The 13711-nt window shown below is 47.0% G+C and overlaps 1 protein-coding gene across 1 annotated transcript; it reads left to right on the plus strand.

Moving 5' to 3' along the window:
* The first annotated feature begins 898 nt into the window (after positions 1-898).
* Positions 899-11686, plus strand: HRG (histidine rich glycoprotein). The gene is made up of 7 exons (XM_035133924.2): positions 899-1239; positions 2572-2682; positions 3429-3516; positions 5795-5961; positions 7107-7220; positions 8426-8521; positions 10792-11686. The coding sequence occupies exons 1-7, from the start codon at positions 1036-1038 to the stop codon at positions 11578-11580; spliced, it is 1569 nt and encodes a 522-aa protein (XP_034989815.2). The 5' UTR covers positions 899-1035; the 3' UTR covers positions 11581-11686.
* Positions 11687-13711: the final 2025 nt, after the last annotated feature.

Below are 13711 nucleotides of genomic sequence, written 5' to 3' on the forward strand. Positions count from 1 at the left end.
AGCAGCCTCCCTTTCTGCAAAATCTTATGTACATAAAGCCCAAAGATGCTCTCTAGGCCAGGCATAGGGCAAACTCGGCCCTCCAGATGTTTTGAGACTACAATTCCCATCATCCCTGACCACTGGTCCTGTTAGCTAAGGGTGATGGGAGTTGTAGTCCCAAACCATCTGGAAGGCCGAGTTTGCCTATGCCTTCTCTAGGCTAACCTCCGCCTTCCCCCAGTTCTTCCATTTCTGCACACCTCTTGGGTATCCCTTGAATGTAGAGTAGTTTATAAATCCTGAAGTTATGATGGCCATCTTCAAACATCTCAAGGGCTGTCACAAGGAAGAGGGCATCTTCAAACATCACAAGGGCTGTCACAAGGAGCATGCTTGTTTTCCCCTGCCCTGGAGGGTAGGACCCAACCAATGGCTTCCGGTTACAAGAAAGGAGAGTCCAACTAAATGTCAGGAAGAGCTTTCTGGCAGTAAGAGCTGGTGGACAGTGGAACAAGAGTCCCTCAGGAGGGGGTGGACTCTGCTTTCTTGGCAGAGGTTGGATGGCCATCTTTCTTTCTTGCATGGATTGTTTAGTTGAGATTCCTGCATTGCAGGGGTTTCCACTAGAAGATGACCCTTAGGGGTCCCTTCTAACTCTAAGACTCTATGATTCTAAGTAAATACAATAGATAAAATGCATTCTCTTCATGGGACCATCCCATCTGTGCAGAAACAGCTGCCTCCCTATTTGCGGACTTTTTATTTCAGCCAAAGCCCACATACCTTTGTTCCTTCACACATGGCTACTTTGGCTAACTTGAATGTCGTTCTGTTTGGCTTCCTGTCGCACCATTAATGATTCATTTTCTGTTTGCCCCCTTGACTGTGGATCAAGGCAACTGCTTTAGCTTTGCAGGTGTCGGTATAAAACAGTGCGCCTTTAAGCATCCACCTGCGTGTGCGCACACCTCTGGAAGGACACTTCAAATGTAAACTCTGAAGAGAGAGCAGAGAAGGGGTGAGTTGAGGAGGCCAGTTTCTAGCACAGCCAAAATGGAGCTTCTGGCAGCTGCTGTACTTATGGCGGTGCTGCTTGGCTCTAATGGCGAAAAACAAGCCGCCGTGGTTTCTGCAGACTGCAATGATGCAGGAATAGAAAAGGATGCTGGGTTGGCCCTCGACTTGATCAATAAGCACCGCAAGGATGGCTATATTTTCACCCTCTTGCGTGTTGCCGATGCTCACATACAAAACGTGGTAAGTACTACAGCTCTGACTGGCTCCTTTGCTGACTTTTCTCTTAGGAACACAGGGAGTTGCCGTATACAGAGTCCTCTGGCCCATTGTCTACACCAGGGTTTCCCAAACTTGGGGTTTTTTTTGGGCTACAACTCCCATCCTCCCTAGCTAGCAGGCTGCAAGGAGGACAACCGAAGCTGTCTGAAATTGTCTCAAAGCGAGACGTTTCATGCAAGAACACATTGGTGTGAAATACCTCTATACATGTGAGGCGAATTGGAGAAATGTCAAATCAATGATAGCTGACATTCTGACCAAGCCACTACCAAGAAACCATTTTGGGAATGAGTCAAGATGGGGCTCTGGGCGGTTCATTAATTGTGTGTGCAATTGTTATATTTGCCGGAGTGCGGGTTGGTGGGATAACTCACCTCATATAACCAACATGCTTAAATCTAATTCATGCATGAAGAGGTTAATATCATAGAAAAAGCTGTCCTGCCAGGTTTAGCGCTGTTTGGGATGGACTAGGTAATCAAGCCTTTGTTCCCCTCCAGTCTACCTGAGAAGATCAGCTTGTAAAGAGGACTGAGCTGGTTGCTCCAAGCTCAAACTACATGACTCTCATAAGCCATTATAGTTATGGTACTATATACAAATAATTTGGGGACTTTAACCACTTTGTAACAGCTAAGTTTTACTGCCTGTGCAAAAAAAACAACTTACCCAACATGTAGTCTTTTTATATGCTAGGAGAAGAGGGAAACTTTAGAAGGAACTCACAAGCGCTAACAACCTATACTTAAAAGGCTAACAACCTATACTTCCACGCTTTAATTTGCTGCATATTTTGCTGTTTTAAATCTCTGCTGCAGTTCTCTCACCAAAGATTACTTGCCCTAAACCTGGATCCTGGAATCCAGGGAAGTCTCCTTTTATACCTATTTTTTCCCTTGCCACCAACTCAAGGCATGCTGTAAAGGTGCCTGCCTGCTGAGAAAAGCACAATTCCCTAATTTATTACTGCATATATATCCCGCATTTCTGCCAAGGAGCTCAAGGTGACATCCCACCTTCATTTAATTCCCACAGCAAGTAGCAAGGCAGATTAGGCTGAGAGAGAGGACGACTGGCCAAGGTGAGCTTCATAGCTGCAGCATTTGAATTCTGGCCTCCAAGGTCCAAGTCCAACACTAACAACTAGGCCACACCAATCGCAGGGGGAATTACTAAATAAAAACCTGTTGGATTGCACAGAATTGGGGGTGCGGTGGATGGTAAATGCTGGATACTGCTAAAATATCTTCTGCAGAAATGCAGTTGAATTTGTTGCATTTCCTTGCCTTTCAGGAAAATGATTCCATCATGTACTTAACTCTGGATGTGCTGGAAACAGAATGTTCTGTATTATCTCGGAAAAACTGGTCATCTTGTGAAAACAGGCCGTTCTACAGCTATACAGTAAGTAACAGCATCTTGATTCCTTCTGGCAGACTCACAGATACTGCCAATACTCTGTGGCCCTCCAGATGTTTTGGGACTACAATTCCCATGATCCCTAGCTAACAGGACCAGTGGTCAGGGATGATGGGAATTATAGTCCCCAAACATCTGGAGGGCCAAGTTTGCCTATGCCTGCTCTATGGATTTCAATGTTTTTGTGACTAAGGATGTGTACTGCAGCTCTGGCACACTCCCACTGCTGGCATTTGAAGCTGAGCATGCATGTCATTAGCCACAATCTCTAGGCATCCTGTGGGCCCTTGAGAAATGCTACTGCTTGGTTCATTTCCCCTCAAACCGGCTTCCATCCAGCTTGAAAACGTATGCCACGGCTAAGCTGAGATGTGCACATTTGAGACAGCCGCTGCGCATGCGCAAATGACTGAGCATGCGCAGAGGACAGCTTCATGCAACAGGAGTTTGCGGGGGGGGGGTTGCAGGTGCAGGGACACAGATCAGGTGATGCGTCTCAGGTGGAGACATTCCAAGCCCCGTCGTTGATGTGTACAAAAAGGTAAAAATGTGACTTGATTTGCAGCAGCGGAAACAGCCTTCCAGCGTTTTAAGTCGCTAATGTGTACAGTCAGCTTAAGAAAACTACAGTAACCGTCAGAGCAGGGCAGCACACTTCTCTTGTTGCTTTTGGAAATGATGGGTGTTCGTTTTAGAGCTTCCGATAGATGTCTGTTTTTTGCCTTCTCCAGGACTTTGGGCGATGTAAAGCTGTTGTGCAAATAAACCGGTTCCTTGAGGAAGAGAAACTGCATAGATACAACTGCACTCTGAGCCCAGGTATTCATAGCTTCTAAATGAAGTGTCTGTGAGTTCAGGCAGGATACAGACAAAAAGATGGGTCACTGCAATCTGATAGCTCACTCACAGCATTACAGGGGAAGCTGCCTTATAAGAAGTCATTGGGTCCATCTTGCTCAGAATATCAGGGCTGGGAAACCTTTTTAAGTCCGTTTCCTGTGGGAAACCTCCTAAGGGGTGCATGGGTGCCAGGGGTGGGTGGCTGTCGGGGGGGGGGACACTAGGTGTCAGTCTTACCCTTTGTGCACAACATTCCAGAAACACAAAATAATAATAATAATAATAATAATAATAATAATAATAATAATAATAATAATTTATTATTTATACCCCGCCCATCTGGCCGGGTCTCCCCAGCCACTCTGGGCGGCTTCCAACAGAAGAATAAAACACAACAATCTATTAAACATTAAAAGCCTCCCTGAACAGGGCTGCCTTCAGATGTCTTCTAAAAGTCTGGTAGTTGTTTTCCTTTTTGACATCTGTTGGGAGGGCGTTCCAGAGGGCAGGCGCCACCACCAAGAAGGCCCTCTGCCTAGTTCCCTGCAACTTGGCTTCTCGCAACGAGGGAACCGCCAGAAGGCTCTCGGTGCTGGACCTCAGTCTCCGGGCAGAATGATGGAGGTGGAGACGCTCCTTCAGGTATACTGGACCAAGGCCATTTAGGGCTTTAAAGGTCAGCACCAACACTTTGAATTGTGATTGGAAACGTACTGGGAGCCAATGTAGATCATTCAAGACCGGTGTTATGTGGTCTCGGCAGCCGCTCCCAGTCACCAGTCTAGCTGCCGCATTCTGGATTAGTTGTAGTTTCTGATTCACCTTCAAAGGTAGCCCCACGTAGAGCGCATTGCAGTAGTCCAAGCGGGAGATAACTAGAGCATGCACCACTCTGGCTAGACAGTCTGCAGGCAGGTAGGGTCTCAGCCTGCGTACCAGATGGAGCTGATAGACAGCTGCCCTGGACACAGAATTGACCTGCGCCTCCATGGACAGCTGTGACTCCCAGGCTGCGCACCTGGTCTTTCAGGGGCACAGTTACCCCATTCAGAACCAGGGAATCCTCCACACCTGCCCGCCTCCTGTCCCCCACGAACAGTACTTCTGTCTTGTCAGGATTCAACCTCAATCTGTTAGCCGCAATCCATCCTCCAACCACCTCCAAGCAGGTGGTTTAGTCTAAAAGGACCCACAGTGGCCCTCTAGCCTTACCTAGAGATGCTAGCTACCTCTGAAGGTGACCCGGAAACTACAACTAATCCAGAATGCGGCAGCTAGACTGGTGACTGGGAGTGGCCGCCAAGACCACATAACACTGGTCCTGAAAGACCTACATCGTCTCCCAGTACGTTTCCGAGCACAATTCAAAGTGTTGGTGCTGACCCTTAAAGCCCTAAGCGGCCTTGGCCCAGTATACTTGAAGGAGCGTCTCCACCCCCATCGGTCAGCCCAGACACTGAGGTCCAGCTCCGAGTTCCTTCTGGCGGCTCCCTCACCGCAAGAAGCGAGGTTACAGGGAACCAGGCAGAGGGCCTTCTCGGGAGTGGTGCCAGCCCTGTGGAACGCTCTCCCATCAGATGTCTAGGAAATAAATAACTATCTGACTTTTAGAAGGCAGCCCTGTTAGGGAAGTTTCTAATGTTTGATGTTTTATCCTGTTCTTAATATTTTGTTGGGAGCCGCCCAGAGTGGCTGGGGAAACCCAGTCAGATGGGTGGAGTATAAATGATAAATTATTATTAATAATAATTTTTTATTATTTTTATTATTAGCAGGGATTGAACCTGGGCCTTTTCTATGAAATCCAGATGGTCTGCCACTGAACCACAGCCCTTAATTGTCATCGTATGAATTATCTTTTCTCCCAAGCTGATCCCAGTAGAAACCTTCCACACACACACTTTTCAGCAGATGCTGGCAGCAGACTTTGGTGATTGGGTAGGGATTTGTGATGTCAGAAACCTACTTTTCAGGACCATTTTCCAGCTTTAATTTTAAAAAAGCACCGTCTTCACTTTAAAAGGTATAAATGCAGTATTTTTAAAAACACAGGCAGGTAATTCACCTGAAGAGAGGGAATTCACTGCTGAAGAGAATCGGGATTTGATACGGAGGCAGATACAGGGAGAGGGCAGTCAGGGATTAAAGGACGGCACTGGGACATCGGACGTGCTCTCAATCAATGACTTCACCCCGCGTGTTAATTATAATCCCAGGCAACAATAATGCAATGCTGATAACTGCTCGCTTTTCTCAGTTCCACCCGAATTATACGAGTGCAAGGATTGCCCAGTGAAGGTAACAGTCATAGAAGCTGCTGAAGAGCACATGAAGTATGCCAACTTGGTCTTGGAGCAATACAATCAGGACAGCAACCAGACGAACTATTACAAGGTGGAGGAAATAGAAAAGGTTTTCAGTGCGGTATGTATCAGTCTGCCCAGGAACTTAAATTGCTGGTTACAGGTGAAGCTTTCCCCATCTCCCATTTTTTTGCTAGGAAAGAGGCCATGTGCTCTTCTGGGTACTATTAGGATGGCGCCAAAGGCCCACAATGCTTGGCAAGTACATTCCCCTGAGTTCACTGGGGGAAACCATGTCTATTCAGTTAATTCGACAGTGCACAACTGGCGCTGTTACAAAGGTGCCACATAATGCTTGTTCCGCAGGCAAAAGAAATGGATTTCTTTAGTGTGGTGGCACCTGCAGTCTGGAACTCGGTGCCTATTGACATCTGGCAGGCTTTGGGAGTAAGCCCAAGGAAAAATCCATACCTTGCAGGACATCTTCGGGAGGAGGAAAGATCACAAGGAGTAAACTCTACACAAATCTGGAGTAGAGTCCCTAAGACGGTTGGATGGCGCCTTGTACGCCCCCTTCTGGCAACTCCTGTGGCCAAGCTGGTGCCAAATGTCTTGCTCTGCTTTCCTTTGGACCACATCAGTGAATCCGAGAGAGGGGTCTTCTTGTTTGGGCAGCCCAAGACCTCCATAACACACTGCCCAGGCTTGTGGCCTGGAGAGATCGTTTCAGTGCTGCTAAAATGCATTGAAACACAGGAGGCAACCATTCCAAGTTACAGGTCTCTGCAGCCACAGAAGGCGCTGTGATTCTGCAGCAGTTTGACTCCACCCCCGGAGGCACACTCCATCGTCAGATGCCAACAACAAAGACACCATAAATGCACAGTCACTTTTGTTTAGGGAAGCCTATCCCGACTCAAAGAAGTTACAAGTGTTTTGTTTTATGTTTTAATCTTTTAATCATATTTTGAATATTTTTAAATACCTGCTTCTGGCTGTTTTTAATCAATGATTTTAATGATTTAATTTATATTTTTGTATACTTTTTAGAGGGGTAGTGATTTGGGGTTGTTGTTGTTGTTTTTACAATCATGTGATATATAATTTTTGTGAATGAATGAATGAATGAATGAATGAAATTCAGCTGGTTTAAATTTGCCGTGTAGCTACCAGGGGCCCAACGCAAAGAGCAAAGGCGGGCCTTGGCATTTCAAATGGCTGTGCTTATTTATGCTCTGGGGCTCTTGCCTGGCCTTTCCCCTGCAGGTGGCTAGTCGTACCATGTACATTGTTGAGTTTACCATCAAAGAAACCTCGTGCCCGAGAGCCAGTCTTGCAAGGAATATCTCGGCGTGTGAATTTCTCCCTGACAGAACTGCGGTAAGCAAAGAATCTAGCATAACCTCTGCAGTGTGGCACTTTTTGGGTGTTTGGGACTACAACTCCCACCAGCCACAGTTCGACAGGCTGTGGGTTAGCTAAGCCTAGAAGCTAAATCTTGAGAGGAAAGGGGAGAGGTTTCTAATAATAATAATAATAATAATAATAATAATAATAATACTGTAATTTATTATTTATACCCCGCTCATCTGGCTGGGTTTCCCCAGCCACTCTGGGCGGCTTCCAACAGAAAAATAAAATAAAATAATTGATTAAACATTAAAAGCCTCCCATTACAGCATAAATCATGCAGAATAACAAACAAATCATCAGTAAAACAATTACAAATCTTAAGTAGAACAACCTTCTATGAAACACTATTAACAAAACAACTAAAAAATAAGCTAAACTGCACAATGACAAGAAATCACAAAGCATTACAGCACTCGTAATCCACAAAACCAGGGCTTTTTTTCCAGCCAGAACTCACCAGAACTCAGGTCTGGCACCTCTCAGGTGGGCGCCATTGCCATTCTAAGAGAACAAGGGAGTCGTTCAGGGTGAATTCTGGCACCTCTTTTTCTAGAAAAAAGAGCACTGCACAAAACAATACTAGCAACATTAACGAACCAACAACCAAAACCAAACTAAGCACTGTTGAGTTCACAAACACACCCATGACTCACACTCTGTCCACTCTGTTCATCAAAGGACACAAACTCTCAATGTCTGTGGCAACAACTCCATTCTGAAGGCTCTTAGAGCTGGAGGTGATGGGCAAGGCAGGTGGGAAAAGCCATTGCCCGATGGACATTGCAACATCTCACTGTATTTAAATGGTTTCCTCTCAAACTACATCTCAAAATGCATTTTCTTTCAAAATATATGCATCTTGACACTTTTTTTTTAACCTCCCTCCCCTTGCCAAGGGCTGTTTAGACCATGGCTCTCTTAAGGATAACAGGATTGCACCTTTAGAAGCAAATCTTAGGTCTCTCCGTTTGTTATCAATGGCTACCAGCCATGGTGGCTCTGTGCTACCATAACTGTTGGAGGCAGTATGGGTCCTAATCCAGTATGGGCTGAGATCCCCAAGGGGGAGAGTTGCTGTGGTGCTCAGGTCCTGCCTGCGGCACACAAAAGAATCTGCAGTACCATCCAATACAGGGCACAGAGTCACGTTGACATTTCCTCCTTCTCCGCAGCGCAAAGGATTCTGCAGAATAAAAGCCGTTAAGGAGTCGGATGCAAAAGATCCCAGTGTGATTGAAATAGACTCCTGTGAAATCTACGATATTCAAGTAAGTCGATTCCCCTGCCCCCTGCTCCATGGCTGAAGAGAGTGGCCTTCCCACCTGCCTTTAAGTTTAAGGCAAGGACAGAAGCAGGCAGCATTGACAGAAACAAGTGTGCCGCCTTGCCTCTGTAGTTGAGGGCCCAGTGCCCGCCACCTGCACAAATGATGTCAGCATGCCACAGGACGCACTATTCCACCCAGCAGAGAGCACCAAAGAGACTCCTATACTGTGCTTTCTTTTGGTCTCTAGAGTTTCAATGAATAGGAAGTGCAAGCAGCTAATGTGGCTCACATTAATTGGAGATTTTGCAAAACAAAACAAAAAAACTCAACAAAGCTCAACAACTTTGTGGGGAAAAATTCAGCAACTTTTGTGCCCAGAATTTCACGTTTTGAGACATGGCAACCCTATACTAGTGATTTATTGCAAGAAAATGCAACCCACTTACAGTATAGCGATTTGAGCTAAGAAGAACTGCAGCATTGCTTAAAATTAGGAAATCTCTTTTCAAGGATCCAACACAGCAGAAGTTCATCTCCCTTCAGTCTTTACTCCACAGGGGAAGAGAGCAAGTGGCCAATTTCAGCCTCCTGGTCTGACTTCTACAGCGCCTCAGAACCCCCAATTTCACATTTCCTTAGCGTGACACAAGGTCTTCCTTATCGAGAGTGGCTGGGAAAGCGCCACAAATGTCCCAATAAGCTCTGGTTTGCTGGCTAATATATTACAAGGGTGACAATTAAGCAAATGTTGCAGCTCTACCCAACGTGCAAATCAGGGTCCTTCACAGCAATATATCTGAGTTTGGGGGGGGGGGTGATTTTTGCCATAAGTGTGCACTACCTGGCTCCATCACTTGGTGGCTTCTGTTTTTCCTCCACAGCTTTGCACACAGACTGCTATATCGGAGCCATTCAGCTGTAAACTACCACATTTGTTAAACACATTGCAGTGTATCTATCAAATCCAACTCTGCATTGCAATCATTGCAGGGAAACCGCCAATCCTGATTGGCTAAGCTTATGTCCAGCTTCTCTGCAGGAAGGGAAGGTTTTCTGGGATCTAAGCAATATGAGCAACAGCAGGAGTAACTTTGCGAGGGAAGAGATCCCCAGGAGGGAGGGGAAGAGGAAAGTCTTCAACAGGCACAGAAAAAGACCCAAAGGATTGCATGTGTCTAATAACTAGCAGGAGAGAATTCATAAGGGTAGGTGCCATCACACCACAGCCTATAGCAAGCAGACCGGACCTCCTGATAAGGATGCCTTTTGCTGTAGGACCATAGCTGCCAAGTTCCGGCCTGAGAAATAAGGGACTGGACCGGAAGTAGCAGGCCGGAAGTAGTGCTGCCGCCATTTTGGAACTGGGCGGAGCATGCTCAGAAGCTACTTTTGATGCTGCTCTGCCCTGTACCAAAATGGCCGCTGCACCAGAAGTCGCACTGCAGCCATTTTGGAACTGGGCAAAGCAGCATCAAAAGTCGCTTCTGAGTATGCTCCGCCCAGTTCCAAAATGGCCGCCGCGCCAGAATAAACCGGGGGGAAACAAAAAAAAACCCCGTTTTTTCGGCTGGGAACAGCTCAAAAACGGGGGTTTCCTGGGGAATACGGGAGACTTGGCAGCTCTGTGTAGGACACAGTGAAAAGTGCAGATGATACAGATAAATGAGGCCAAAAAAGGCAAATGAAGGAGAAGATTCTAAGGAAACCTCACGCTGCTTAAGGCAGTGGTGCCTAACCTGTGGCCATTCATGGGACCATAGAGTTCTAGAGTTGGAAGGGATCCCTATGGGTCATCTGGTCCAGCCCCCTGCAATGCAGGAATCTAACTAAAGCACCCATGGCAGATGGCCACCCAACGTCTGCTTAAAAGCCTCCAAGGAAGGAGTGTCCGCAACCTCTCAAAGGGATCTCTTCCACTGTCAAACAGACGTTTTTGGACTCCCATCAGCCGTAGTCAACACGGCCAACACCCAGGGATGGTTGGGCTTGTAAAGAGCACAGCTATAGTTTACAGGCATGGTGAGGACAAATGGCAGGGTGCTGTTTCATGGCGAGCGTGATAGTAGGCTACCCAAAGTCCAAGGACTGACAAAATACTTCCATGGCAAAAAGAAAAGGGGGAGTTGGGTGCATTTGCTGGTGCAATGAAAATTGTGAAAGGTTTGTAAGCTAACTCCTCTTCCTTCTTTCTTTTCTCCTTTTGCTTCCCATTCTCATGTGTCCCTGCATGCACACCTGGTGGCTGTGCTCCTTTCACCCTTCCACCGTCAGGATCCAGGAAAAGGTTGCCATGGGTGCGGGCACCCATGCAGGCACCCACCGCATGGGCACCCTCACCACCATGACGACCATGGTCCTTGTCACCATCATCGCCCCATCCGTTTTTGTCCTCATCGCAATCACAGTTTTGGACATCACCGTGGGCATCACAAACATCATGGGCATCGCAGGCATGGGCATCACGGGCACCACGGGCATCACGGGCACCACCATCATGCAGGGCCCAGAGGTGACCACAATTCCTCTGAAGAATATCCTGACTTTCCCCCTCCTCCAGGACCTTGCCACCCACAGCATTTCCCGCCTGGTAACTTCCCCCCACCTCCCCCAGGGCCACCACTTCTTTGCAATCCTCCTCCCCCTCCCGATGCCCCAGACGATTGTCCCAAGTCTCCCCCAAATCAGCGGGTTCGCAGGCATGGCAGCCACCACAGGTGCCGCCACAGGGGTCGCATGAGCTCAGCTGGGAGAAGAGGAGGAGGATCCTCTGAAGAGCACCATTCCTTCGGGGATCACCACCCTTTCCACGGCAGCAAAGCCGGGTCGGTCTACTACGTCCCAGTTGCGAGTCCAGACAATGTCCTCCAAGCTCCTGGGGCAGACTTCTTTGGCGGCCCAGACAGTCAGCAGGGAGGCCACAGGGGGCCGCCTTTGTGCGGCAAAGGCCTTCGCGAGAAACCAGCACTGCAACCATTCCCAGAAGCCGCTTCAGAATCAAAATCGTGCCCAGGGAAGCCCAAGCATGATCGGCCAAACCTTTTGCCTTTGTATCCACAATGAAACACATCCCCCATTAAGCGGAAGTGTTTCCGTAACTACATAGCTCCACAGCCTTCAATAGTGAAAAATAAAACATCTCTATACACAAAACAGTTTCTTTTATTCTGAGAAGGAATGAGCATTTGTGGAAAGAGTCTTCCTAAGGTATGTCTCAAGCAGAAAACCTATGTTTGGTTTTACAGTGGACATTCGGGTTGCAAACGTGATCCATGCGGGAGGCACATTTGCAACCTGCAGCGTGAGCAACCCGCGTCTGCGCATGCGCGGGTTGCAATTCGGCGCTTCTGCGCATGTGCAAAGCGCAATTTAGCGCTTCTGAGCATGCGCACGTGCTGAAACCCGGAAGTAACCCATTCCGGTACTTCCAGGTTCAGCACGGAGCACAACCCGAAAAAACGCAAGCTGAAGCAGCTGTAACCCGAGGTATGACTGTATTAGATTTATATATCAGCCTTCATTCTAAGATCTCAGGGCAGTTCACAGAATAAAATACAGGATGGAAATGTAAGAATAAATAAAACAAAACAGCACAACAATAACACACACACCCTTCCAACAGACACATTTAAAAGCCTGTAGAATATGAATTAGCCAAAGGTCTGGCTGAAGAGGAATGTTTTTGTCTGGCACCTAAACATATATAATGAAGGGGCCAGGCGAAGCTCCCTTGGGAGAGCATTCCACCGATGGGGAGCCACTACAGAGAAGGCCCGTTCTCGTGTTGCCACCCTCTGAACCTCACATGAAGGAGGCACATGAAGAAGGGCATCAGATGACGAGTGCAGAATCCGAGACGGCTTGCTCCATGTTCCATGTGACAACCCTTTAGATATTTGAAGATGGCTATCACATCTCCTCTCAGTCTCCTCTTATCCAGGCCAAGCACACCCAGCAACTTCAACTGTTCCTCATAAGCCTTGGTTTCCAGACCTTTTATCATCTTGGTTGCCCTCCTTTGCGCCTGTTCCAGCTTATCAATATCCTTCTTAAATTGTGGTGCCCACAACTGGACACAGTATTCTAGGTGGGGTCTGACCAAGGCAGAAAAGGACATTACTATGACTTCCCTTGATCAGGACACTATACTTCTGTTGATGTAGCCTAGAATAGCCTAGTTCTTGAAGCTACGAACATGAGTTTGACCAAACTGCGGGAGGCAGTGCAAGACAGGAGTGCCTGGCGTGCTATGGTCCATGGGGTCACAAAGAGTCGGACACGACTAAACGACTAAACAACAACAACAAGAATAGCCTAAGGTTTTCTCTCTCTTTTTCGCCATTGCATCACAGTGTTGACTCATGTTAAGTTTGTGTTCTACTAAGATCCCTAGATCCTTTTAACATGTGCTGCTGGCAAGCTAGGTGTCTCCCTTCTTGTATTTGTGCAGGTGGTTTTATCTTGCCTAAGGGCAGAACCTTACATTTGTCCCTACTGAAATTCATTCTATTAGTTTGGGCCCAGTTCTCCAATCTGTTAAGCTTATCTTGAATTCCAATTCTGTCTTCTGCAGCAAGTTGCTACTATTGCTTCTTCGTATATACAGCCCTTCACATTTGTGGATCAGTTTACTTGTGAGATTGCCCTTACCCGTATAGGCCAGTGCAACTGCTTTGATCTGAAGAATTGGCACTGTTACAGGTGCAAATATTCATTCTGCAGTTTTAAGGAATCCGTACTTTACTGCTGCAGCACCTACACTTTGGAACTCCCTGCCGATTGAAAACAGGCAGGTGCCTTCCCCTTTCCTCTTTTTGGCACCTGCTTGAAACATTCTCGGCCTACTTGGTAGAGGTGTTTTAATCTCTTTTGCTGTTAATTTCAATTATCTTTAAATGCTTTTAGTATATATATACTACAAACTGTTTTTATTGATCATTGTAATATTATAAACCACTTGGAAGTTTTGTTGCAAGCAAGTGGCCTTCAAATTTTAGCGAAATAAACAAGCAAATGCCAAGGTAAACCGGTACCAGGTGTGTATCTCAGGGCAAAGCACCCTGCAATGACTGCCTATGCAGCCAGGCACCTGCATCTCTCCACTGAGTCATTTTCTTGGTTCTCACCTCCTTGGCAAACTTATATTCCCTGAAGGATGGTGTTACAGAGGGGGAAAGGTCCCTGTAAGGGTGAC

This window comes from Zootoca vivipara, chromosome 5 (assembly GCF_963506605.1).
Source record: "Zootoca vivipara chromosome 5, rZooViv1.1, whole genome shotgun sequence".
NCBI classification, from domain to species: Eukaryota; Metazoa; Chordata; class Lepidosauria; order Squamata; family Lacertidae; genus Zootoca; species Zootoca vivipara.